This window comes from Conger conger, chromosome 2, assembly GCF_963514075.1.
Source record: "Conger conger chromosome 2, fConCon1.1, whole genome shotgun sequence".
NCBI lineage: Eukaryota > Metazoa > Chordata > Actinopteri > Anguilliformes > Congridae > Conger > Conger conger.
In genome coordinates this window covers 54128678-54156553 of record NC_083761.1, presented here as the reverse complement: position 1 = coordinate 54156553, position 27876 = coordinate 54128678, and the positions used below count along the sequence as shown (strand labels likewise).

General features: G+C 42.4%; 2 protein-coding genes across 6 annotated transcripts in view; both read right to left on the bottom strand.

Moving 5' to 3' along the window:
- usp31 (ubiquitin specific peptidase 31) overlaps positions 1 to 3531 on the bottom strand; it is a 37507-nt gene extending 33976 nt beyond the window's left edge. For both annotated transcript variants that reach the window (XM_061232396.1, XM_061232397.1), the window contains exon 1: positions 1988 to 3531. In XM_061232396.1, the coding sequence (XP_061088380.1) occupies positions 1988 to 2503 (516 nt within the window). In that variant the 5' untranslated portion in view covers positions 2504 to 3531. The remainder of the gene's footprint in view (positions 1 to 1987) is intronic.
- Positions 3532 to 7256: 3725 nt separating this feature from the next.
- cog7 (component of oligomeric golgi complex 7) lies at positions 7257 to 25737 on the bottom strand. Of its 4 annotated transcripts, none has more exons than XM_061231014.1 (19): positions 25602 to 25737; positions 23714 to 23930; positions 21675 to 21823; positions 20117 to 20233; positions 18927 to 19095; positions 18732 to 18814; positions 18480 to 18602; positions 17583 to 17781; positions 16987 to 17114; positions 16626 to 16780; positions 15774 to 15890; positions 15298 to 15363; positions 14381 to 14567; positions 13707 to 13847; positions 13274 to 13360; positions 12549 to 12663; positions 11725 to 11868; positions 10082 to 10274; positions 7257 to 7919 (listed from the first exon to the last, which is right to left on the bottom strand). In XM_061231014.1, the coding sequence occupies exons 2-18, from the start codon at positions 23877 to 23879 to the stop codon at positions 10108 to 10110; spliced, it is 2313 nt and encodes a 770-aa protein (XP_061086998.1). In that variant the 5' UTR covers positions 23880 to 23930; positions 25602 to 25737; the 3' UTR covers positions 7257 to 7919; positions 10082 to 10107. The 4 variants fall into 4 exon arrangements, with proteins under 4 accessions (XP_061086998.1, XP_061087001.1, XP_061087000.1 ...); XM_061231017.1 differs by having other exon boundaries at positions 13274 to 13357; XM_061231016.1 differs by lacking the exon at positions 25602 to 25737 and adding an exon at positions 25218 to 25551.
- Between the last annotated feature and the right edge of the window lie 2139 nt (positions 25738 to 27876).

The following is a 27876-nucleotide window of genomic DNA, read 5'->3' as shown; positions in this document are numbered from 1 at the left end:
ATTACAAAGTTTTTACTTCAATAAACAGAACCAGGTAGGCCTACATGTAAAACTGAACAGGAAACAAACTTCAAACCATACAATTTCCTGGCCTCTCCTTCAGTTAGGCTAGCAGGGGCACAACATTAAATTCAAGGAATACAACTAAAAGTCCTACATAAATAGTCACAAAATGTAGAAAGCCATCCCCATTAATAATTAAATGCTTCTACTTCCTGTGATTTTATAGTTTGCTATAACAATTAGCATATTTCCCATCTCAGATGAAAAGCAGTGGTTAGAAACTTGAGGTTAGCCACTGTACTTTCAAAATTAGTGAGACCATATTGCGCATAAATTAATTTAAATTTTCTCACTGGTGTGACTTACTCCACTGCAACCTAAAAGCAAACAGCTGTTAGCTCAATCTTAGGAAGCACAAGAGTTGCTGCAGAAGCAAAATATTTATTTCACCTTCTTTCAGCCAAGAATTACTCCACAAGAGACTCAGAATACAAAGAGACAATAAAGAGGAAAAGCTCACAAGACCAGAAAGACCATTTAAGTATGTAGCGCTATTATGTCGGTGCAAAATTGCAGCGCAGATTCTTTTTTCTGGTGCATGTTGCGCAAGACTGGCCCTCAGTGTGAGAAGGGAATGTCACAAGAGGGGTGGCCCCACTGCCAATCAGCTCCTGGCTTTGTTGTGTGCAGAAGAGAACAATGTCAAGGTGAATGATGAGAAACAATGCAACACAGGCAGGACCTTAGATAGATGACGAGGGGGCCAGGTCCACACACTAAGCTGTGTACTGCTCAAAACAGGTAGAGTAGCTGCACACTAAAGACGTACACTGCATTGAAATTTAGGAGGAAAATACATGAGTCTGGTATTCAAAGCGTTTTAATTTAGCAGAACCCTTGAGTACCTTTGGAAGTATTGCTTTGGCTTGTCACCACCACAACGATAGCCAACCCAGAGCATGAAACCATTGATATATTAGTTCTCAGCATTAAAGTGCTTGCCAGTAGAGATCAAGTTCTAGCCAATCCTACTTAAACTCAATGAGTTTCATTTTAATTGCTAAATAAGATAACAAAGAGCCTAATGCAATATGTGAGCTACTGAACAGTGAGCCCATGGCTCAAGTAATTACAGTTTTGACCTACATGATTAAAGACAGATAACCAATGTTTAGATTAAAGTGCTGCATTAGCCTAGTTATTTTCTTATAAAAGAGTGTATCCAATCAGCAAAAAAAGTAATACTCCCACCCCCTTTTTCTGTGCTGTTTCCAAAGCTAATACTGCATATTAACGTGTGTCCATAAGCAGGGATTCCGTGCCTGCAGACACTAGACCTAAATCAGCAGCAAAATTCATACAGATTAGACTGGGCAGGCCCCTTTAGGGTTCAAAATTATCCTTCCTTTCTTCATACATCAAACCAGCATTCCAGAAGGCAAGTGATGCACACCTAAAACACACTGATAATCACAGAAGATTCCTGACACAAAGGATTTAAGTTACTCCACAAGCTTCAGAGATTTTTTAAAAAATCCCTTTGGGGCTACCTTTGCTCTAATCTTGTCTCTGGGCCACATATTTACTTCATGAGACATTTAATAGACAATTCAATACAGGGCACATGTTTCAGGTATCCACTCTAGATTCATTTTATTGGCTGTTCCTGAAAAAGGAAACACAATTTAGGACAGTCATTTCCAAGTCACAATTATTTGATGCGGTCACCTGGCAAGCATGTAGCATTTTTGTATACATCAAGTAAATTATCTAATGTTCTATTAAGTTTCAACTGCACCTTAACCCTCAAAGTACTAGCCCATAAAATGACAAGAGTTTAGGCCTACTTCACAGGTCAGAATTGCTGAAATCTAACCACACAGGGTTTGTGATGAGGCCAGCTTTCCCTAAATCTCTGCAAACAGCTCTCTGGATACAGTTTTCTTACTCGACTCTTTATCCTATTGACTAATGATGCACTTACCTTAAATTCCCGACTGTGCTGCGGAGTGTATTCAAAGGTCCACAAGGCTCGAACCAGACCAGATAGTTGCTCCGTGACCTCTCCTTTAGCCTGCTGGCCCTTCCTTTGCAAAAGCACACCGTTTGACTTGGGTTTTTCGTTGCCATCGTCCTCGCGGTACTGCTCCAATGCCAGATACTCTGCAAACAGCTCTGTGTTGCTCAAACACTGCAGAATTGCGTTCATAAAACAAGTGTTGCCGTGGTTCTTGAGACCGGACACCCCGGGAACCTTGTCTCCAAATAGAAAACTTCCACAGTCGCTATCGTCCGAAGGAACAGATCCTCCCATCTTAAAAGAGGTGAAACCTCCATCGTCTTTCTCATCTTCTGTAGTATGCTCCTCTGTGCCAAAATGAGATAGTGTTGAGAGAGTCCGAAGGACCCTGCTCATAAAACTCCCCACGGAGCGAACTGAGCCCCTGCGGAAGAGCTTCTTGCTAAAAGATTTCTTCTCTTTTGTCGCTGCTTTAGACATAGTTCCAAATATTAAATGCCATTCCGGAGGCTTATTGAAGAACAAAACAGAAACGTTTGACACACAAACGTAATCACGTCAAAGAAGTCCCCCACACCTTGCTTGACCAGGTTCTGCCAACTTCACTATGCCGATGCCCTGGCTAGCTATCCAACATCCATTCCCTGTTGAAACTAATTTTCCGTTTATGGGCATTTCTATTTTGATTAGCTATCATTTTTGCTAAATATTTCAGATCAAATGTTACAATATTCCCATGCATTGCCCAATCAGGTTACACCATAGTGTTTTCGACCTCGCATGGCTTCTACCAGTTAAGTTACCTTGACTTTTCACAATCTCCAATATATTCAGTAGCCAGATTAACTGATTATTTGAGCAAACTGGCGTTACTAGTAGCTATACGGTACGTTGCCAACATGCTAATATGTAGCTAACAAGTTAGCTAGCTAGCGCTAGCAATGATCTCCATGAACGTTGACGTTAGTCCTGACATTCAGCAAGCGAATGGTAACAAAATCCATTCCGATATTGTAGAAAAATATAAAACGTTATTGCTTGAAATTAAGCCAGCTTTTTAGCTTGTTAACATTAAAGTTAGCTAAAGTTGGCTTCCCTAAAGGTTAACGGACCGTGCCGTTGTCCAAACACTGGCAACTATTGCAAAGGCAATAATAAAAGTCAACATACGAACATCGCAATTCTTTGCTAATTTTCACGCGCCGTATGTATTGGTAAATAAACCGCTGCTCCACCCCTCAAACGACATTCCTGGTCTTGTATGTCTTAAGTTGCGAACGACACTATTTTGCACTAGCAATTCCAAGCTACTCACTGTTATTTTGCCAATGTGGGATAGAGTGATTCTTCCAAATTGCTCCCAGCGTTGAGGCTCTTTACTGTAGCTGCTGCCTACAGGAAAACCCCCTGAAAAGCCCACAGCGGACAGAGAGCAGCTCGTTCCCTAGAATAAACTCTTGTCGCATTTGAGGCATTGAAAATATTTATTTTACGAATCTTCGGTTGCTTTCTTTTATGGGGTTTGCCTTCTGTAAAATGGAAACACAGCTCCCAAATCCTGATTCATTGCAACGAAGGCCGCTACCCTCTCCATCAGCTGAAATCACTGACACTGCAGGCAGGGCGGTGGTGACGACTGACGTCACACCCAAACGTTGCCAGAGTGCAGGTAGCTAGCTGATCGGTGTGTTACAGCGGGGAAACGTTAGTCTTCTCTCATGAACGTCCAAAGGTGCCAAAATTGTAATTTTCTACAGGATATTCCCATTTTCACGGATACTTTGTCACGAATACATGTATACAGACGAGCTGCGAACTGGATTAAGCAGATGTAGCCTACAATTCAGATTCAAGGGATTCAATACAAACCTGATGTGACTGAAATGAGGTATCCAAGCCTGATTGATGTTTGAAAATTAGGTAATTAACATCATGATATTCAAACACAATGATATACACTCCTGTAGCCTACACCAGCTCATCAATGCAAATATCTAATCAAGCAATCATGTGGCATAAATGCATAAAAGCATGCATACATGGTCAAAAGGTTCAGTTGTTGTTCAGACACAGCATCAGAATGGAGACGAAATGTGATCTAAGTTACTTTGACTGTGGAATGATTGTTGGTGCAGATGGGTTGCTTTGAGTATCTCAGAAACTAACTGCTGGTCTCCTGGGATATTCACACACAACAGTCTCCAGATTTGAAGAGAATGGTGCAAAAAAAGAAAATAAAAAAAATCCAGTGAGTGGCAGTTCTGTGGGCAAAAACACCTTGTTAATGAGAGGGGTCAGAGGTGACTGGCCAGACTGGTTCAATCTGACATGAAGGTGACAGTAACTCAAATACCCACGTGTTACAACAGTGGTTTGCAGAAGAGCACCTCTGAACACACAAGTTGAACCTTGAAGTGGATGGCTACAGCAGCAGAAGGCAGGTTCCACTCCTGTCAGTCAAGAACAGGAAACTACTCTGGCTATAATGTGACAGTTGTTGATTAGGAAAAGGCTGCCTGGTCTGTCAAATCTTAATTTCTACGGCAACATGCAGATGGTAGGGTCAGCAATTGCTGGAAAAAAAAACGAAAGAATACATGGATCCATCCTCCATTGTGTCAACAGCTCAGGCTGGTGGTGGTGGTGTAATGGTGTTCCCCATAATGAAAATTCAGCATAATTTAAAAAGCCACAGCCTACCTGAGTATTGCTGCTGACCATGTGCATCCCTTTATGGCCACAGTCTACCCTACCTCTGATAGCTACTTGCAGGATAACGTACCATGTGACAAAGCACACGTCATCTCAAGCTGGTTTCACAAACATGACCGTGAGTTCAGTGTACTCCAATGACCTCCAGAGTCACCAGATCTCAATCCAATAATGCATCTTTGGGATGTGGTGGAATGGGAGGTTTGCAGCATGTGCAACCAAAAAATCTGCAGTAACTGCGTGATGCTATCATGTCAACATGGACCAGAAACTCTAAGGAATGTTTCCAGCACCTTTATGCCATTTTATTCCATTTCCATCAATAAAATCTAATTTTCCCCAAAATAGAAGGTTTCGTAAGGAGCGTCTATCAATAGTCAATGTCAAGAAGATGCTACCATAACTGTCATGGAAAGACCAGGGGCCTGTATTACAAATCAGGATTACTGAGTTAACAGGATGACTGCACTGAGTAGAACCCAGAGCCCTCCGAAATATGTTATAGGGACTGAAGTAAAGAGCTGTTTTGCTCAATGCAATTATCCAACTAACTCAGTCATCCTGTTTTGTGGTAAAGGGCCCAGGGCTAATAATACCAGGTATTTATTTTTTATTTCTGTGGCTTTCCCACATGTAGTCTTAGTAACTGTAAAAGCAGCTTCGTATAATATATTGGTTGGCTATATTGTGCCAAATCTGAATAAACTTAGAAATGAAAAATAGTACTAGTGAACCACAAGACCAGAAGAAGTATTCTCATCTTCTCATCTGTGATTTGCAGAACATGACAAATGACAAATAAGCTTTCCAGCCATTGCAATCAAGATTCAGTCACAAGTGGTACTTCTGGCTGAGGTACCTCTACCATTTAAAGTGGTACCTCTGGCTGGCTACTCATCCAGTTAAGTTGGTGCCTGGTAGATGCAGTAGTAACCCTACTCTCTAGCTGGTGCTGTTATCAAAATACCCTTTGACATTATCAGAACTTGACAAAAATGCACAAATGTCTTATTAGTAATGCCATTACATCATACACAACTGGGCCTGGAAAATAAAGACAGGGTTGAAGATCAGTTACTGTATATCATGCAGAATTCAGGGGAAACAATACAATCAACAGACGACAGAAATCCATCATAGCATAGATTCTTAGCACAGAACATTCTGCCATATTCACTAATACGTGTACAAAGGCCGCTTGGACCACCTAAACTGTGCAGACAGGTAAGCGGCTTTTACACGTTTTGTTTCCTTCCCTCTTGAGAGGTGATTGTTTTGATGTTAAGAGTGTGACGGGGAGGGTAAACAGTGAAAGAGGGAGGGTCTGTGTAATTACCAGGGGCGTTTGGGTTGGGCCTCTCATGATAATGGGGTTGATGAAATCAGAGATCTGAGGAGGTGGCCCAGATGCACTCTACAGTTGACACAGATCCAGTCTGACTTGTTTATCCTCCCGGAGGCCATCTGGCTTCAAAGACACAGTACAAGAATGACAGACTTGGAAAAAGAAGACACCTTGAACTGAATAGTGTGGGATCTGAAATTTGAGTGCTTTGTGTTTCCTGAGAGATGTATTAGCAGTACCGACACCAATAATTTAATACAATATAGCAATCTCAACATACAGGTTTTACCAACAAAGCATTAAACAAACATACAGAAAATGAAAGTAATATTCAGCAGCCTACAATGAGAAAGACATGAACTATCTGTCATAAAATATATCCAGCCGCCCTATTGATGCAACTAGTTATTTCAGGTCTGAGGCAGATCAGGACTCCATTCAAGATGCAAGATGGCTTGCTTGAATGCAGTCAGTTACCACTTATAAATGAGTCTTAAAGTGTCTTTATCTTGAACATGGCCCAGGTATTAGGTTCAGATTCTGAGACGGCACGTTTTACGTATTTACATATATCCATCGCCCATGTTCACGCATGTTACTTCAGTCTAAGGCTCATGTGTGGAGCTTGTGTGAATGCGTTGAGACTTGCAGTGTGCATTTAGTGTGCATGGATTTACAGCCCGTAGATGATTGGACCGTGAGTGGTCCTGTAAATATGGCACCCCATCATTACCTCAGTCACTCGCACCCTGTGATCACTCATTGGGGAGTGGACATGGGGCAGAGATCTATTGATATTGGTATTTAAACTTTACATCTTACATGTTGTTACACAAGCTTAAGGGGAACAATGACTTGCTCAGGAATTCAACATTCAATTTTGAACCTAGTCACAAGTTCAGTGTCTTAAACAATTGCACAACACAACTGCCTTTCCTCACAGACACAGGCTCAATCAGGAGAAGGACTTTACATTAGATTATTTGGCTGACAAATGCAAGACAAAGCTCGCTTTTCATCCTTCAGGAATTTAAACACAATAACATTCACGTCTCCAAGACTAGACTAGCCACTGGGGCGCCACGCATAGCAACACTTAATATATCCTATACCGAGTCCTGAGTGAGGAAATGTTTGTTAGATGTGAAATGAGATGCAAAATTTGCAAAAGAGAAATGACAAGGTAGTGTAATGTTTATTGAGACGTTTTATAAATCAGAACATCAAAACGATTGATTTAAGTTCCCCATTATTTTTTAGATGACAATGGTTTAAATTGGACATAACATATGACTTTACATTGATCTTACATGTAAGCACTATGAAACACAACTAACACATAAGAAATTCATTTTAAAAAATAGAAAAAGAATCTCATGTCACCATATATAGAATTTTTTAACCATTACGAGTAGCTATATACTGCTTAAAAGCTCAAGTTAAAACACAAAGTTCTTGCAAATCCAGTATTTTTCTTTAAGTAAGGCTGTTCGGCTCTTACAATAGCCTCTCTGCTTGAAACATAAATCAGATGATTTCCAACCATCCTAGCCTGTCCCCAGTGTCCCTACCCTTCAATTAATGTCAGCCTGCAGCCAGAGCAGCTGCACTTTAAAAAACAAAAAAAACAATCTGCTGCAAGTCAGCTGAAATGTAGGGTGAGTTTCCCATGCAAACTGCTGCAGTGTTCTCAAGCCTGCCGTGAGCATGTGAGATTCACACCAGTGAATCAGCAGCCAGTTTTTCACACGTTCCGCTGAGCGATAGCCCACTTCTCCTCAGTTGTCTGGCCCCTCCCTTACTGCCACAGGCCTGCTGACTTCTTCTCAGGGTCCGGATCTGTGGAGGAAGACAATAAAAAGCGAAACTCCTTGTAAGGAGGGGTCACCATCTCTGACTCATGGAGCATCAATGACACGACCGAAAGAGAGGTACTGCAGGTGAATAGGGGGAAAAATTCCTTTCCTTTCCTCCAATCAAAATGACATTTTATATTTTCAATGAAGACACAAATGCAATCATTGTTCTATTATAATTTTTTTTAACGTATGCAAATTAGCCATAATTAGTCATAATTAAGAGCAAATTTGCATATTAGTGAACACTTTTTTTCTTTCAGTATTAAGTCAGAGTTAATTTTTCTGTTTGAATGTGATGCATGAATAGCTGTAAATGGACAAAGAAAAACAAAAGGTACAGTAAAGGTACAATAGGTCATTTCAGACTCCTAACGGTCAAGTGCAACCAAACATGCACTGTTTTAGAAAGTTGACAGTGACAAACGCGACAGAGCCTGCCATCTTTTCGTAGTGTTCCAGTAAGAAAATGTTGGCCGAACAGGTGACTTTATGAAATGTTGACTTTAGTGTGCTGCACAACACTATTTATATGTTTTGTCTTTTTTAAGTTTTCACTTTAGCTAACCAACTATATTATGAGCAAGCAAGTTATTGGCTATGGAACTAGCTTGCTACATAACTAAGATATGATAGTGTACCACAAATGATCCAACTGCTATACTATTGCTTATTATCCAAGCGAAGAATACATATCTAGTTATAAAACGATACCAGTTAATTATCGGCAGCAACAAGCAAATGAGCTATTAGTTAGCCTGCCAAATTTACAAATATCCACCTGAGACACAACGCTTGTAAAACTATGCTTGCAACGCTCGCATTTCTGTTCATGCTGGTTTGAAGACAAAGGGCGGTCACACCAAATATTGATTTGATTTAGATTTTTCTTCTGTTCATTCACTTCTTCTGTTCATGCATTTTGTTAATTGATTAACTATTAACATTTCTACTTTTGAAAGCATTCTTATTTTACAGCATTCTTTCACACCTGCCTAAAACGTTTGCACAGTACTGCATTTTATGAAATTACAGTTGTTGGAGATGATAAATATAATATCTAGAAAATGTACATATCCATCCAAAATTACCATTTTTGCTGTCAGGAGGAGACTGAAATGTTATGCACACAGGGGAGTCCGCCATATGGTCACAGTGCGTTTCGATTCAGAATGTGGTGTAATACGAGTGTCCAGCGCAGCAGAATTCCTTCACTCTCCTCCTCAACCACCCCTGCCTCACTGCACAGCCGGCATTAGCATTAGCCTTCACCCCTCTGCTAATGACCCAATCTTTTCATCTCTGTGAGGACTTAAAAGCCTTTAGAGTTAAAACGTTGCACCCAAGCAGCAGCAGAGAAATGCCTGTAAGTGGTCCCAGGGGCTGTTACACCGCAGGGCCTTTACATAAAATTCTTAAGTGGGCCTTGTGTTGGGGACAAAGGGGACAGCAGCTCCAGCGTCAAGTGCCCCGCAAATTCAATTGATGTTTTTTTTTCCTTTTATACCTATGCCCACAGTAGCACTTTAAGTACACAATGTACTCAGACCAGTCTATTTTTGGAGAAATCACATCAGCCGTCCACAGCTAAGCAACAGTACAGTTGTGTGGCAGCCTGCCATCAGTACGCATCAACCGATGCTATAGATTGTACGGATGAGAAGGACGGTTCCCATTACATGGATGGCTTCCACGTGACCTTGCCAACTGACGTCACAAATCAATGTTTCACTTGATGAATGTAATATCCGGTCACAGAAATGACACAAAATTGTTTTGAGGTTTTTGAAGGAGAATAAAAATAAATAAAAAATCGGAAATACTTTACTGGAGCCACTCACCATAAGGCTGACATAACAGCTGTCACAAGATGGCAAAGGAGATGATGTCAATTGAAGTCAAATAATATAAAATTGTCATAATTTTATCGGTAAATGTTATGAGCAGTCATAAAATTGACAGATCTATTATGCCAACTTGTGACAGCTGTTATGTCATATGTATGACAGTGTTATGTAAGCCTTATGGCGATAGGTTGAAGTAACACGTTACCAAAAAAATCTACCTTTGTCATGACGGATAGAAAACTGGGCTGCTAAGGGAGGACAAATCAGAGCATGTCATTCAGCGAAGTGAGGCCTTCACCTCATATAGGCTCCACCCCCGTCTGTTCAGTAATCGATATTCCTCATGGCAGCTATGGAGGAGGCCAGTCTTCTTGACATTGGTTTGGCGGTCTGTCTGTAGTCCTCGGGCTTGGCCTTCAGAAGGCTGACTATCTGCTGCAGTGTCCTTGAGGGCTGGAGACCCAGGGCGTCCATCACGTTGCTCAGGTAGTCTACAGAGGACGAGAGCTTCAGTGAAACGATGCAAGCACACCCACAAAAGCGCACACACACCCCCGCTTCTCCGTAAATACATGTTTTTATAGTTCACCCAGAACCTCTAACAGGTGACAGTATAATGAGCTGGTTATATAATGAATTAGTTCAGTTGATGTTTATGTTCTTTGAGTACATATGGAAACTGAAACTGAAATGTTTGTGCTCAGGCCTGCTTACCTAAAGAGCTTGTGCACGAGCCACAATTACACTCAGGTTTTCAACACCAGCTACTTTTAAGCACTGGCATTCTGAAAAAAATCGAATTCAAAAGCCTTGCTCTCAGTGTGTCGATCCAACCCGGGAGGCCTTTTGTCACGAGAGGGTAAACGGAGGCGCTAACCATCCCCCGAAACACGCTGTCCACCCATATGCTGTCTCTCCGTGTGTGAAGACGGTTTAGCTCCCATATGCTGGGATTTTGCTCCGTTTACTACGTGCGGCGCTTTGTGCTGACTGCGGCGTAATCGGCTGCTGCATCCCCACAGAGCCCAACATGGGCCCACTCAGCGATGACTCAGCAGTGTGTGATGCCTGCCATACAGAAACCCCAGCCAGCAGCACTCTCGCACAAGCACTGAATGATTTAACAGCTGACAGGGAGAGCATAAAGATCATTCAAGTTCTTATTTTTACAGCCTTTCTCCGCCAAGTTATTTTTCCCCTTTCCTCTTTTTTTAGCCACGAGCGTCGCTACTTTTCAGTCAACCGTCATTCGTCACAATCGGCTCACTGAGCCGATCAGTAACGCATCATTAAGTGCACTACAATATCTGTGTGTTAGACGAGTGGGCTCACATCGCCAGGGCTGCCACTAGGGTGTGCATTTCCATTTCAGGACTGCCTAGTTCCAGAGAGGCTGCCTGAAAGGGCACCGGCTCAGCTGAGCTACATACCCAGAGCTTGGTCTGACCACATAACAAAAAATGTTTTTCTTTCTCAGTCAAGCCTCAGTTTGTTTCTTTTCATTTTAATCTTGCTAGTAAATTGACTCTCACAAATATGCCACAGACATATAATATAACATTTAGATACATTTTAAGCATGTCTTGTATCTTTCAAGCTACTGTAAATTCCACAGTAAGAAATAACAAATGCAGAACTGCTCATGTTTTTGCTGTCTTCATTTATCACAGAAACTATGGCGCCCTGTGCTTGCTGGACTTTTACTGTAGTTTCTCATGAAACACAAAGCAAAACACAAGTGTATGGATCAGGTGTACTTACAAGTCCCTGACCACACTATATGAATAGGAGTCTTAAAGCAACCTGAAGTCATCTGAAGTAATTACCAAACCCAACTGAAATGTAGCTCCATGTTCAAATACCGTTCTTGTGCACAGGAAACAGCTGGAGAGTAAGAGAGTTCAGAGCATTGTTACTGATGCATGCATGACCTGCGCTCACCTATATCTGTTGCCAGCTGCTTGGTGGAGTGCGAGGTGAGCTCAGGGATCAGCAGGATGGCATCACAGTACGTTTGCATTGTTGCCCTGGCGATTGAGCCCAGCCAATAGTCTGCAGTGTTATCCAACTCAGGCAGGTCATCACCTATTTGAAGAAAAATACAAATTAGCTAGATATCTGCTTCGTCACATTTTCAGCTTCATACAAGCCTATCCAGCTCTTGTGAATACAAGTCTGACAGTTTGGCGCAGTCATTACACACACTCCAGTTGTTACCACAATTGATGAATAAAAAAATAAAAAAATAATAAATAAATTTTCACTACCACAAAAAGACAACATTATCTAACGTTTGCGAACATTAGCTAACGTTAGCTAACAATTTGAAGAGGTAGTGCGCCACGAACAGAAATGGCTGCTGACGGCGAAGACGTGGAGAGAACAAAAGTTGACAATTATGGCTGTTATAATACACTTTAATCAATGTAATATGTGTTCTGACCTTTAAAAAAATATCACAGATAAGCAACGAATCAGCTAGCTGGCATTGCTAAATCAAAATCGCATCCATTTGTTTTTTTAAACGCTTTGGCGGCGAACTAAATGGAATGTTAATTTCAACGATTTCAAATCATTCAACAGTAACTGTTTCCTGCAAACATAGTTCACCGTGAAGGTTCACTGTCTTGAACGCACCTCTGGTGGGTTTTTCAAATGAGACTTGAACTATTGTAACACAGCTTTAATATAATGGACAGCATACAGCAGAGCAGAGACCCCTAGACCACCAGCAGGAGAAAGCAGGGAGGGGGTTGTGGGATCACCTTGTTCAGGGGGGAAGGGCAGCTTCCCTGCATGCAGGGCCAGCTCCAGCGCCGGGTCCTCCTGCGTGACAAAGGGCTCCAGATGCAGAGGCAGCGACATGATGTACTGGCCAATCTGAGGAGGGACACACACACACAGACGTGTAATCATGAGGAATGGACTTCAATTCCCACGCTACCGAGAGGCGATTAGTCCAGCGGACACACTGCGAAGATACACGGTGACAGAGAACAGCTTCGTTTTGAAAGACGGGCCCACACGATCTTCTTTCCTCCGTGAGATGAGGGCTATGAATCTAAAAACCCAGCGCCATTATCTCTGTTAAGGGTTCCCAAAGCCGGCTTCTGCAGGGCATTAACTGTGAGGCGCAGATTAAATCACAGATTAACAGACAAAGCCATAAAGACAGAGGATGATTTCAGGCTTTGTGGACCTTTCACAGCCGATGCAACAATCTGTGGGGAAATCAATAACACAGGGAATACCATTTGGAGAGAGGCATGATGCTGCCTGGGTTTAATCAGTTTCAAAAAATCTTTGCGATAAATCAATTGTTTGATGTGTGCTCATTCACTTGCTGTAACTTTCATGTTTCAAGAACTTGAGGAGTACGTCCTGTGAAGTCCACAACAATTCTACCACTGCTCTGCACATACATTATGAATCAAACAATCTGTTTATCGGACCTTTGGTACCCAGGACATGTGCTGCAGGTCTGGCTTACGTTGGTGATGTACTCCAGTGGGGAGAGGCTGAAGGTGGGCAGGTCCTCTGTGAGAGTCTCACCCATACCGCTGGAGTTCCTGCTCTGCTGACAAACATAGAAAGATACCACAAAGACTGTCACGCATAATCCTGAAAGGAAAACAGGCAGTTTATCTTAAGTTATCTGTCCAGTCCAGACACATAATTACATATTTAAAAATAATAAATAATAATTACAAAAAAAATACATAATTGCTTTAGATTCAAATACTTTTCTGTGTTTGATTCATCTTGCCTGGTGCAATTGCGCAAAGTAAAAGGACAAGAAGGTGGGGTGTGCACAAGCACAGTAAAGCGTAGAGAAGTAATCCCATAAAGAATCCAAAACAGTTACGCATTTGCCCCAGGTCTGGTTCAGTCAAAGTGAATGGTAGTATGCGTTGGCTTCTCACCTCCATCTTGGACACAAGGCAGAGCTGGTGCTTGATCTGCAGGAAGACCGAGTCAAAGGCCAGCTGGTTGGCCTGCTGGTTTAGGCGGGTGAGGGCGGCACGGGGCTCCGTGAGGAGGCTGGAGTTACCCGTGCCCTTCTCCTGAAACACAGGAAGTGTAGAGGCATTGAGCACATCGCCCTCAGAATGCACATCTGTCATCATGTAAACTAGGAAACAGGTATCCAGTAGCCTATTGGCTAAGGTACATGACAGGGACCAGGAAGGTTGATGGTGTAGCCACAATAAGATCTGCATAATCCCCTGCTTAGACTAATCAACTATAAGTCAGTTTAGATAAAAGCGTCAGCAAAATAACTGTGATGTAATATCTGTGATGTAATATTTGTGGAGGAGTGAAATCTTTCCAGAAGATTCCCAGGAAGTTTAGTCTTTATCTGATCTTACCCGCAAATGCAAATATTTCTGGAAACCAAGGACACCATCTTAGATAGTCAATCCAATGACACAAAATTGAAATCCCCAATACTCACTTAATCGTGTTACTCTCAAATTTGATAAGATTTAAGACTTAAACCAGTGTCACCAAGTTTTATGTCACTGGAAAGGACAGCGGCCATCTTGTACACGGTCCCCAAGAGTGTACGAAATCCATGCTTCAGCTTCTCCCTCACCTTCAGGTTGTACAGCATCTCCATCAGGCTGGCGTATTCGGCAGGGTCGCCCTTCAGCAGGTAGTTGTACTCTTGCCAGGGGTTCTTAGTGGAGGCTTTCCTGTCTGCAGTGCTGGCCTCCTGTATCCCAGTCAAACTGCGGGGGCTGTAGGATTCTGAGAGGTACCGACCTGCTGTGGCTAGGATCCTATGGGCAGGGAGCACAGAGCACAGACACCGATTCCATCACATGGCTCAGGGCAACGTCAGCGTGCCAGTGCAATTGCCAACTAACACGGGGTGATAGCTATAAATTCACCCAGCTAACCGCTCAATCTCACAGTCAGTTACTGCATTCACCCCATTGAGCGACATTAGCTCAGGAAGTAGGCGGTTTGGTGGGAAGACTGCCAGTTCCATTGCTTCCGACAAGCTGGTTAGTGCCTTGCTTGGCAGTTGGTGCGTGTGTGTATATGTATATGTATATGTATATGTGTGTGTGTGTGTGTGTGTGTGTGTGTGTGTGAGTGTGTGTGTGTGAATGGGTGAATGAGAGGCATTCACTGTAAAGAGCTTTGGATAAAATCACTATTTAAATGCAGTCCATTTACCATAATTCAAAGCTTTTGATTAAACGCAGACTGTATCTACAGCTCACTGTGTGTATTGACACCAATTAACTTCAGAGGTTTGTATTAAATTAAGAGGTGTTCCTGTAGTCAACTACTGAGTGCCGGCATTCAAAACATGGTATCCATACTCAGAGAAGTTCTAAATTAGATCTCAGAAGAGCCCAGAATCCCCAAGAGCTCTCAGAAGATACATTAAGCAGGTCCCATTTTGAACAATAAGAGATGACTAGAAGCAGAGGCAGGTAAAAATATACCCGTTGCTGTGAGTAATGGAGACAGATAGATAGATAGGTAAGGGCCTCTTACCTGTTCGACAGCTGCTGCTCATAGGCTCCACACTGCCTCAACAGCTCACCACAAGTGGCAATAATTCTACAATACAAAAGACCCAGAGGGAAATAGCAATAACTCATATAAAACTGATATGCAACAATAAAAGGTCAGCCATTTTAATTTAACATGCAGTGCTGGGAAATCGAATGAAAGAACATTTCTAGGGTAAAGGGCATGTTTGTACAACAGGATGTAAGCATTTACCTCATGGCTCATGAACTGTGGCCAGTCCTGCAACTGCAAACCTTCTTGCAAATATTTCTTGATTTACAGTTTGACCAAGGAGCTAGTCAATTGCCGTTTTATCAAGAAGCGTTAATCTCTGTCCATTTATGGAAAAATTCCCCCATTAACTCGCTCACAAGGAGTGAGATGGCCATAGGCCTCCGAGGTCTCGGCTCTAGCAGTGACCAAATGGTGAAGTGGGTACGACTGGGCACCAAACCCACCTGACCGAATTCTGGAAGGCGGTCCAGTCCTCCTGGTAGGCTGAGGCACTGCATGCGTCCTCCAGCCTGCACTTCTTCCGGATGGACTGCAGGGTGATGGAGAAATCCGACACGTACCTGCAGAAAACGGTCCACTTGAGGAGAAGCTACAATAAGCGGAACCACTCTTATTCATTAGCTCTGACTCAATCTGGGATGGTGTATCTGAGTGTACTGTGTCTCGAAACAGCTCATACATCTTGCATTCTAAGCCCTATGGTAAAGTTCCTGTGGTAAAGTTGCTACACTCAAGGTAGGACACTGCATTTTCTGGAGAAGATCAACTGACATTGACATGTCCTTCAGAAAGAGGTGTGTGTGTGTGTGTGTGTGTGTGTGCTTGTGCATACCAGTGTTCATTAGCGCCTGTGTTCTGCGTTTGCTTGTGTGTCAATAAGTAGTGCATGTGTGTGCATGCACGTACAAGGTGCAAACTACTTGTTTGCTTATCTGTGTAGTAGTGTGCGTAGGTGGGTTGAGTAGCGCCAGAGCATCTTTCAGTCTTGATCTATTAATAGTGCTTGTGTTGGTGTGTCTGTGGAAGCACATTTGCGTGTTTGTGGAGGTGGATACCTTGGCCTTTCTGGCAGTCAGTGAGAAAGGCAGACCGACAGAACAGAGTTTGTGCGTGTGCGTGCATGTGCGGATGTGTGTGCGTGCATGTGTGTCTGTGCGTTTTTGTGTGTTCTGTGTGTTCTGTGTGTTCTGTGTGTGTGTGTGTGTGTGTGCACATGTTTGTGTCTGCTCGCTTGTGTGTGTGTGTGTGTGTGTGTGTGAGACTGAGAGAAAGCAGATGTTTCAGACGCCGCGTACTTGGTGAAGAGCGCTTTGAGAGCCTTCAGCAGTCCGCACACAGCCAGGCCGTCAGTCAGCCTGACGCAGCGGTCCACAGCAGCGCTGGCCAGGCTGAAGAGCTTGGTGACAGACTGGCTGAGCTCCTGCACACAGTCTATCACCTCCACACGTTCCTGCCAAGCAAAACCACATCAATCACCAGCCCACCGCATGGCTACATGCGCTTGGAGTCATTCTCCACAAACAAATACAAGACAGGCGTCACGTAAGCCATCACTGCTAAAGTGAACACGCAGTGTGACTCATACCATGACAGATGGCACTCCTAGATAACCTTCTTCATCATAAAGCTCCTGTAAGGAGGAGGAGCTGTACTCACCAAGGGCACTGCGCTGATCTGAATGAGGAGGTTGGTCTCCTCTAGTTCCCCGTACTGCAACTGGTAAGGCTTGTAGGGGTCATACAGAGTTGTCACCAGCTCAGCCACTTTCAGCAGGTTGGTGTCACCTGGGGGTCAGAGACGCAGCGTTTTAGACAAAATCGGGCTTCTTATCCGAATCTCATTTCCTGGTCATGCTGAGGGACAGTGCTCACTAATGCCACCGCGTTGGCTCTAGTATAGGTCATTCAGACCTCTACTGGTTCTGATTCTTCATCTAATGCCTCACCAGGTGCCGATTTCCTTTAAGTTATCGTGTTATTAGGATAATACAGCAATACTTTGCGGAGGAATCAGGCACGGATTAAGTCACTCTCTCTCACACGCTTAGTGGAGCAGCCGCATCAGCTTCCCTACTGTGCAGTCTCTGGCTCCAAAATTGTACAAGATGACGGTACCGGGAAACTCGACTTCCTGGATAGTCAGTGGGTGACGTAACAGGCACTTGGTCCATATGCTTCCACAACCTATGGTTTTAGCGCTGCGATTCGAACCCCCCCCCCCCCCACGTCCGTTCGTCAGGCGCCCGGCCATACCCAGGTGGGGCAGCATGGCCGCCTCCAGGTTCCTCCCGAAATTGGCGGCTGTCTGGTGGAGCTCCAGCAGGGCTTCCAGCTTCTCCTCCTGGGGGGCGCGCTCCATGGCCGTCCTGAGGCACACTGGGATAGACGGCACCATGGCGCCCAGCGTCTGGATCAGCAGCACTGTCACCACTTCGTACGGGTTCCTGAACACCTGCCAGACAAACAATCAAACCGCAGCATGACCCACAATGCAGTGCAAGAGGCGCCGGTTCTTATCATTCTCTGCACTTGGCACTTTGCCGTTTTTTTTATAACGTACAGATATAGTGATTTACAGTTTTAACTTCCATGTTTAGTCTACTTGTTTTTCTGTTGCAGGTTTCAGGTAGTTGGAAAGTTTGTATCTTTAACACTTTAAGAGAGATAAGTCAGGGTAGAGAAGATAATTTTCCTTTGCATCAGAAGTGAGGGATAGAATTATCTTTTATTTTTATAGATAAGGACTTGAGCTTTGCCTGCCTTCTGTCAGACCATCAAGCACACACTTACTTGTACTAAATCTGGTTTTATTTTGTTTAATCTGTAACAATTTAGCTTTTTGGTTCTTTATTTATTGAAGTTGACTCGCTTGGAGGGTGACTTTTGGGACATAACACCTTCGTTATTATGGAAAAATTATCACTTCAAAATGACAGCATGGCATCTATAGGCTGATTTAAACATGTCATAGGCGGCAAACAGCAGAGGCATATTAAAGAGCACCACGACTTACAGGAAATGGGACTGCACTGCAAAACAGCAGACCAGAGAGTACTTGTAAACAGGCGGAACATTCATAATGCAACGGAACATTCACCTCGTTGAATAGTCCTGATTGGTTAAAAGGCCTTGGTGGCCCTCATGCCGTACCTGACTGCTCCACTGCAGCTGCGAGTGCCACATAGAGAGCAGTGTGTCGTAGAACTCGGCCAGCTGCTTGCTGAGACTGAGCTCCGTCTGACACAGGTCCTGCCACACGCTCACCAACTGACCCTGAAGGCAGAGAAGTGTCGCGGCGTTACCGCAGACCACAGTGCATTTCACAAGATGCCTGCCTTCAAATGAGCCCTCATCCTTTTCTAAGGTCTGCAAGTATGACTGGATAAAGAAACAGGGTCTCACCTTGTGGCATTTGTAGTAATAAGCAAGGAGTTGAGGCATTCTGTCGATCTCTGTGAACACTTTTACAAACAGCTTTGCTTGGTCTGGGGAAAATAAAAATGAGGGAAAAACATTTGAAATAGAAAGGTTTGATATTCAGTGAAGCTTCCATCCAAGCAGGCCAGCAGCTGCATCCTGTGCGAGGCGTCCTCTCACCCAGAGACTGTGAATTAAAGGTGGCCACAATCTGCGGGCTGGCCAGAGCCTCCAGCCTGTTCTTCAGGGCCTCCAGGTGGACACACTTCTCAGAGTAGTCGGGGGTGTCCACCAGCATGGCCAAACTGCCCTGCATGCTGGTGAGCTTGGAGGAGATGAGGGCCAGGTCCTGGGGAGGAAGGAGGGGCACAGAGCACTGTGTCAGCATCAGACCTGGGTTAAATATGTCATTGTTATAGATTCAAACACTTTTCCACACTTTACTGAGCTTATCGGGTGTGGAACCTATGACGTTCCAGCTCTCATACGTGTACATCTACTCATTTAAGATTTCAGTGAAAAGCCCAAACATGATGACAGTTAACCACAGGTTGAAAGGTCACTGCTGTGGTATGACCATTACAAGAGCAACCCCTTTCATTTAAACAGTGTGCACAGTTTTCAGCCAGCGGTGAGAAATCCAGGGTCAGAAGTTCTGGCATTTGTTATTTCCACCCATGAACTCAGCTAATTTCAATGGCTAAATGGTTGGCATTTATATAGCGCCTTTATCCAAAGCGCTGTACAATTGATGCTTCTCATTCACCCATTCATACACACACTCACACACCGACGGCGATTGGCTGCCATGCAAGGTGCCGACTAGCTCGTCAGGAGCATTTGGGGGTTAGGTGTCTTGCTCAGGGGGATCGAACCGGCAACCCTCCGACTGCCAGACGACTGCTCTTACTGCCTGTGCCATGTCGCCCCATTTCACTAATTAATTCAACCTACTGGCTGAAGAATTGCTAATTAGCACATCCAGGTAATTGGAACAAGATACTGGGAAGGACTTTTACTTTCTGAATCTGGATTTCCCACCTTGGCTTTCAGCTAATCATGACAGTCAGTGACGCAGGGCGTAACAGGAGCCACAAGATTTGTTTAAGGTAATGACAGGATAATGCAAATCATTCATTCTACAAAAATGTATTTGGGCAAACTTAAGTAAACATTAGTAAAATAATAAATGGCAAGCTTTATTCTCTCCCCATCACCAGACACATTGGAGATTTGCTTTGCACCAGCACAGTGAACCAACAGCCTTGAGGATGTTCCATTCTCCAGAGTTGGAAGAATAGAATGGATAGTCCAAGGCTGAGAGCAGTCAAAGAACAAACAGTAAGAAGGAGATAACTCTCCTGAGGCACCTGAGTTTTGAAGGTCTCCTCGATGTCTGCGCTCAAAGTGCTCCACTTGTCGGCCTCCTGCAGAGCCTCGGCGGCCAGCTGCATGCGAGACTTCACCTGGTCGATCTCCACCAGGATCTGGAGAAAAGAGGCTCATTAAGGCCACCACGCCGCTCGACCGTCGCCAAAAGAGGTCTGTCATCATAGTGTTCCTTTTGATGTCTTGACCTATGATGTTATCGAGTTTAAATAAAGTATACTGGGGCGATCGGGGTCTGTTGTGACACGGGGTCGATAGCTACACGAGGCTTTCTGAGCACGAAATTGACACAAAACTGGTCTGGTGAAATAGGACATGTGTGGGGGGATGCAATGTGATTTACAGCAGGCTAGTTTGTTTCTGATCGGGCAAAAAACATTTGGTAACAATGGACCTTGTGTAAGAACAGACCCTGATCTTCCCCTAATAATAATTCAAGACTGCCGATCGCACACCTGCTTACAACTTCCTCCCCAGTCTGGGACACTTAATCTGAGAAATTTGAGGCAATTTCCTTAAACATAGGGAAAATGCTTGGCCTCACAGCAGTGAGATTTTAAGCCATGAAACCACTAAGCCCCACCATCAGACACCATGGCTAATGACGACGCATAGCGCGGTTTCCCGGAAACATACATAATCCACATGCATTGCTTACATGCTGCTTGGGCATCGCAAATGTAAATGAGGTAAGCTGATTTCCTGTGTACCTCAGCTCTTACAGACAGTGACAGGAACAATCATGTCGTTGTTTCTATACATGACCCAACCACACAGCTGCTTCATCTGCAGTTTCATGTTTCCTCCATCCTGGGTTATCGGCAACACAGCATGTCATACGCACACAATTAGACAACTTCAACAGCCTGCTATTGTCTAATACAAAATCGAATCAAACCAAATCAAACGCATTCATATAGTGCATTTTACATGCATTTGTCACAATTTACAATGGGCCCAGGCCTAAACCCCTCACAAGAGCAAGCCTAAGGTGACAGTCGTAAGGAAAAACTCACGGAGTTGGACAGATAGAAAGAGACCTTGGGAGGAACTCAAGGGGGGTGGGTGGGGGGGTTGGGTTTTAATGACCCACACGGTCAATCTAAAACAAATTATAATAGTATGATTCAGCCAATTTCAAAACAGGGCGTGACATTTCCTGTTATGCTGCATGCCCACCACCATTCATTTATTAGAACAACTGCACAGGAAACAGGAAGAACAAAACCGCTGCAATGAATCAGCAACTTGCACACAGGAAATGGTAATGAGAAAACCTTCAGGTTTCGCAGAACAAAAAAGAGCAATATAAACATAAAGAAATAAAACATAATACACAGTGCTAAAGCTGAGCTCTCTCTATATCAGCATCACGACACAAAACATTCAGCATGCTTATGTATTGATAAAAATGAAATGTTGTGATATGTATGTATGAAATGTATCTTCGCAGTAACCCTCAAGCCTTAGAGTATATTTTCAACTAGGTTGCAATCACACTGGCCTTCAGAATAATAAAGTTCTATTTAACAGAAGTACCTGCATTGACTGCACTGTATCCTGCTCAAACTTCTTGATATCCTCCTTGACCAGGATCATCTGCTCCTTCAGGAAGGAGGCCTCCTGCTTCAGGGCCTCCACGTCACGCAGCACCCTGGGCATATTCTGTAAGGCCTGGTTACTGCTCTCTGCATAATGACAGGACCAAGACAACAGCAGTAAGTGATCCTTGAGCGGCCCCAAAACAGCATCCCATCAGCTTCAATGAATACGCTGAGCACAGTGAACATATAGCCAAATAGATGGCAGCTCATTTTCCAGTCTATACCAATTTCAGCCAATGCTACCTCTGTGCAAATCGATATCAGTAGATTCATCTTACAGAAAATAGCTGTGAATTTGGTTTTGTGTTATGTTGTGGTATTATGCACAGGACATACAGGAATGCATTTAAACAGTATATGTCAGCCTAGAAATTTGAATCTTGAAATCTACTGACAGACTTGATAGCCTATGAGTAGCCAAAGGCAACATGTCCAAAAAGTCCATTCAGGCTGATGTCACAATTGAACCTGTGAACAATGCCGTCCAGCACAAACACATGGCATACAATTTTGACATGAGAGAAAGCCATTTAAGTGATGAACATCCCCAATATTGCAGCCTCAGCTGTTATCCCAAAACTGAGCACCATAGCAGGCACTCAAAATCAATATAGGCCATAAAATTGAACCAATTTTAACTTGGCTGTAACTAAATTAGTTGTGGCAATCTTTCAGCTGAATTAAACATCCATCCCATCCTCACTACATTTTGAGTCCAAGGTTCTATGCCCAGTTCAGATCAAAGAGAGTAACATTTTGTCAGAAAATTACAGAGTTTTAGAATGTCTTATGTTGGCATCTCTGAGATGCTGGAATTTTAGAATGTTCTAAATTTTAAGTATGCTTGCAAGCAAAGACTGGGCTGAAATATATTGGTTTGAAGAACATTGAACACAGCTATGAATGTCCTGTTGAAATGTTTTGAGCACCTTAAATATACTAGGGCACTTTTAGCACAAACTACCTTTTAGCATACCTATCACAAACTATATCAAGTGCAGTAGAGCAAGGGTTCTTAACCCTTTTTGCTGTTCCTCAGTATTTAATTTATCAATTAAAGTTTTACATGCCTCACTTACATCAGTCAGAATTGGTTTGTGATTTTGAAGTGAAAACAAAAACCAGCAGACCCTGTGGTCCTCACCTGGAACAGAGGCCAGTGGCCTCATGCATAGAATTGGAGTGGATTTCAGTCTACATTTAACCGTACTTCCAGTTACTAAGTCCTGTATACACATGATTCATAAAATGGGCGTATGGATGAAAAGAATTCCACAAATCACACATGCACACCTTTTATTTATGAATCACAAATGTAAAAGTTTGCAGATGAAAACGCGCTGACACCACCCAGTGAACAGCTTAAATTATATGGAGCCTTACTTAATCTTATTTCACTGTTTTAGTCGCTTTCAAATGGCAGTAAAACTGTGCCAAATAACACAATTGTAATTGTAATAAAACAAAAGAGAACATAATGGTAGAATCTTAAAAAATGGCAAGTAAAATTCTCTGAATGCGACACTGAAGTAATGTTCACGGAGGTGCAGGCAAGAGCACAACTTTTGGTCCTAACAATAGTATTGTATCCAGAAAAAATGAAATATCTTGCTTGGCAAGCTTTGGCTCTGGGTAATGGCATGGACTCATCCTCATGTGCAAGGAAATCTGTCCGGTCCCTAAAAACACAGCGGGTGTATCACTACTTTCGCAATGTTTTCCAATGTTGGTATAGTGCAGCTTTGAGTGTGAATAGCTCACAGATTTCTGTCCTGCCGCTGTTTCAAACACATTCAAATTTACCTTCTTTTCTGTTGCTTTAACACAATATTTTCATGTTAACGTGAATGGCTTTGTTTCAGGAGCCAGGAGTGGTAAATATGGAAGATAAAAGTGTATTGTACACATCAGTTGTGTTAAGAAATATAAGAAAATATAACAAAACTGCATTATGCACCGCATTCATGAGTTTACCTTCTATGGCATTGTTGACTTCCTGGATGAAGAGCTGAAGTTTCATAACCAGTGTGGCTGCATGACCATCCGCCTTCCCTGGGGCATCTTTCTGAACCATTTTAAAGGCTCCATTCACCCAGTCCTTCACATCAAAATCATCATCCAGGAACTTTGAAAAATCCATAATTTTTCCTCTTCCTTTCGTAGCTCAGTCAAACAGCACGCTCACCATTTTCTGTAAATGCAAAAGCTTACATCATCATCAAATTGGCTAGATATATTCCTCTTACAGGAACCTCTACACTAAACATGGAACAGTTATAGCTCATTTCAGAAATTAACTTTACTTGTTAACTTTTTTCAAAGGTCAAAGAACGGGTATTAAAAAACACAAATCATTTTATCCAATGACAAAGTAATCACTGTAGTTAGTTACTCATATGGCTGTATTCAATTAATGTTTATTAGAGCATGTGGATATTCCTGAACATTTGATTGAAGAGAAATGCGAGTGGCTTTTCAACCGTAACCACTGAAGGGTCAAACGGTCACTTTCAGTACTCTGGTTGGCATTTATATAACGCCTTTATCCAAAACGCTGTACAATTGATGCTTCTCATTTACCCAATCATACACACACTCACACACCAACGGCGATTGGCTGCCATGCAAGGCCCCGACCAGCTCGTCAGGAGCATTTGGGGGTTAGGTGTCTTGCTCAGCGACACAGCCCGGGCGGGGGATCGAACCGGCAACCCTCCGACTGCCAGACGACTGCTCTTACTGCCTGAGCCATGTCGCCCCCCTACCATGTCGCCCCCAGAAATCATTAGATAAATACTGCAAGCCTGCACGTTATATACAACTTCTATACTCAATCGTAGCCAAGTGTAGCGTCTCGATCACGGCCACAGAGAACAGTGATATAGCCCAGATATTCCCAGCCTAAACTGACAAACTCCAGGTTGTCTTCCGGGAACAACTTTTCCAGTTTTCTAGTACCAATTACAAGTGTCTACTATGCTTTTCAATGGTAGATGGCTACACCATTTTTTACACTGCTTAATCGTATCTAATCGAAGTCAATCCATATACTTCGTGGCTTCACGTGTGGTAACTTAGCTAATTCGATTATTAATGTATGGAAATGTTTCACCAGAGACTAGGGAACTCGTACTGTCCGGAAGAGGGATCTACTGTTTCCAAAACAGGTTCGAATATTCTAAAGGCCCTATTTATCATGGACGCTGCATAATACTCAAATAGCATAACATTTCGATAATCCTGGCTAACGTTAATTTACAAACTTGTCAATGTATGCGAATACCTATGAATGGCCAGCAAGTTCTATACCTGGAGCTGTACTCAATGGAACTTGTTTGCCAAAAGGACATTGCATAACTAGCTAAATAGTTACTAAGACTACGTTCATAATTTTTTTAAATTTTTTATAATCATTGTTGACATAGGTTATGTCACATTAATTATGTCTAGATTTGCTAAGGCTAGGTATTAACATTACCTACTGTCTGAGCTTCAGTTGATACTGTAGTTTTTTCCCATAGCTGGTCTTGAGACGAATATAAAATAAACAGCCCAAGAGAATGAAATTATCATTACAACTAAATATAGTTCGAGCAAAGCAACAGCTTCCTCCAGAGTTAATCGGAGGATGTGGAATAGGGATTACGTTTAAAAAATCAGGTATATCTCCTGTTGTCGTTTAAAATCCTATTCGTTTGTATGTTTTCGCATCTTTGACAGCAGCTTCCTGTACGTGCATAACCACATGTCTCCGTTCAGAAACAAAACATTCTAAAACTAGATTCCAGGAGAAAGGCACAATTGCCATAGTGCAATCAATTTTAAGTTAATATAAAACTCGTCTATTTTCCACGTACATTACCTGAAACATCAGTTACATTGCACTCCACCTAGGAAATAACACGATACGTTACACAAATCATTAAAGGCGAAGTAGCTGCGACGTGGCCAAGTGCTACATTCAATACTATCCGTCTAACAACACAAATAAACGGGAGACGCACTGGTCCCACTGCAAGTCTTTCAACAGAAATTCAGTGACCAAATACAGTGTTTGTGTCAACTGGGGATGGGGTTTTTGTGAATCACGTGTTTAAAGTTTAACGGCATTTTTTTTTATTATTAACAACGGGAAATATGACATTTGAACTTGTATTTTTACTTGTATTTCACTTGTATTGAACTTGTATTTCACATATTCAATATTGGCATATGCAACTTTTAAAATCTTAATAAATGTTTCTTTTTTGTGACAAATTACATTACATTCTTATCCGGAGCGACTTACATATAGAATACAAGTAAATACTGTAAATCGGAGTTAAGAGCCACAGGTTGGAGGAAAATACTCCCTCAATAAACTTGTTTATGGTCGATCTTTTATTCCAAGATGATAGTAGCAGTCTAATTGAATTAATGAAATAAATTATCCTTTATATTTATAAGTAGTACAATCTTACTTAAATAATTGTGCATTTTCAGAATCTCCTATTATGCCTATAGATAACGGAGTATGGAGATTGCTCAACTCAAGCAGTAAAAGTAAAATTAATTAAAAGAGCTCCTGCTTCTGGTCAAGGAAATATAAACAGATCTTAGAGTAGCACTCTATATACAGTGGGTAAGCATGAGATTTTACCACACTATAGGCAGAGGAAACTTGGGGACAGAATACTTGGTTTGAGTTTTATTTATATGACTGACTTTTTCCTTCCAGTACAGTTGCAGATATCATTGCAGATATTCTCAAGTTTTTGTTTGATTAGTATTGTGCACAGAGTAGATGACAGAGGGTTGAAAGATGCACTCACCCACTTGTTGAGAATACGGCGAAGGATGACTCATCTGACCATATCACTTTTTTCACAGTAAACCAGTGCCACTGAGCTCTCAAATGTGCATTTGCCTTAATGCAGGGTTTATGCACTGCAACCCTACTATAATATCCCCCTCTATTTAGTTGCCAACAGGCTGTTCTTGCTGACACAGTTTGGCCACGTCCTGCATTTACATACTCAGTCACCTGAGGAAGAGTTGCTCCTCTGTTTTGGACCTTACATACAGTATGACACTAATGCACAAGCATCGAATGTGCATTTTTGATTACAATATTTCACCTTATTTACTGATGTCTTTCCCGTACATCTAAATGCAGATGTCAATTTAGTCACTGTTCCTATTGAAACACTAACCGGTTGAGCAGTCTTTGTTATTGAAGCTCCTGCTGTCTGTGCTCCAATAATGAACCCTCTTTCAAAGTCACTTAGATCTCTTCATCCTGCCATCTTTAATCCAAAATTGAGGTCAACTGGACCTGCTCTGCATTTTTATACATGTCACAGTGTGTGATAGGATGCTATTTGCTTAATTGTATCATACAGCACCTGTATTGAAGCATCATTTTTCATTTCGTAACTAATTAATTCAGATTTTCCCCCTTAATTTGTATGTACAGTATATATCATTTCAGTGGACTCCAATGGCCCCCACAGTCTCCAGATCTAAATCCAATAGAGCACCTTTTGATGTGCTGGAATGGGAGATTTCAGGCTGTCCTGGAGGCAAAGGGAGGTCCTACCAAGTACTAGAAAGGTGTACCTAATAAAGTGGTCACAGAAGGTATCTATATTTATTTGTGTCCATTTAATATATTATTTTCATATGAATGCATATGTGCATTTACATAATCTTTTTTAACTTGATGCTGGATTTTAAAATCCAGCATTAAAAGTGCTGTATTTCCTACATGGTGAAACCCTAATATATACAAATTCTGTGTAATAAAAGCTGAGAATCTGCACTTTAAACATGTGTGAATTGCTTTGTTTATTTGGGGATCCTCATTCTGGCGGTGGTCTACAAATCAAAAGGAGAGTCAACTACAGTGGTGTGAAAAAGTGTTTGCCCCCTTCCTGATTTCTTATTTTTTTGCATGTTTGTCACACTTAAATGTTTCAGATCAAACAAATTTAAATATTAGTCAAAGACAACACAAGTAAACACAAAATGCAGTTTTTAAATGAAGGTTTTTATTATTAAGGGAGAAAAAAAATCCAAACCTACATGGCCCTGTGTGAAAAAGTGATTGCCCCCTAAACCTAATAACTGGTTGGGCCACCCTTAGCAGCAAGCGTTTG

Bases quoted from the DNA above. Each gene is read 5' to 3' on its own strand.
- cog7 (XM_061231014.1), bottom strand. From the start codon at position 23,879: ATGGATTTTTCAAAGTTCCTGGATGATGATTTTGATGTGAAGGACTGG. The intron at 14,568-15,297 runs GTAAGAGGCCCT...CCCTGCCCATAG, and splicing joins GAGCAGCAGCTGTCGAACAG to GATCCTAGCCACAGCAGGTC. The intron at 12,664-13,273 runs GTAAGCCAGACC...GTCCCTCCTCAG, and splicing joins CACTGGAGTACATCACCAAC to ATTGGCCAGTACATCATGTC.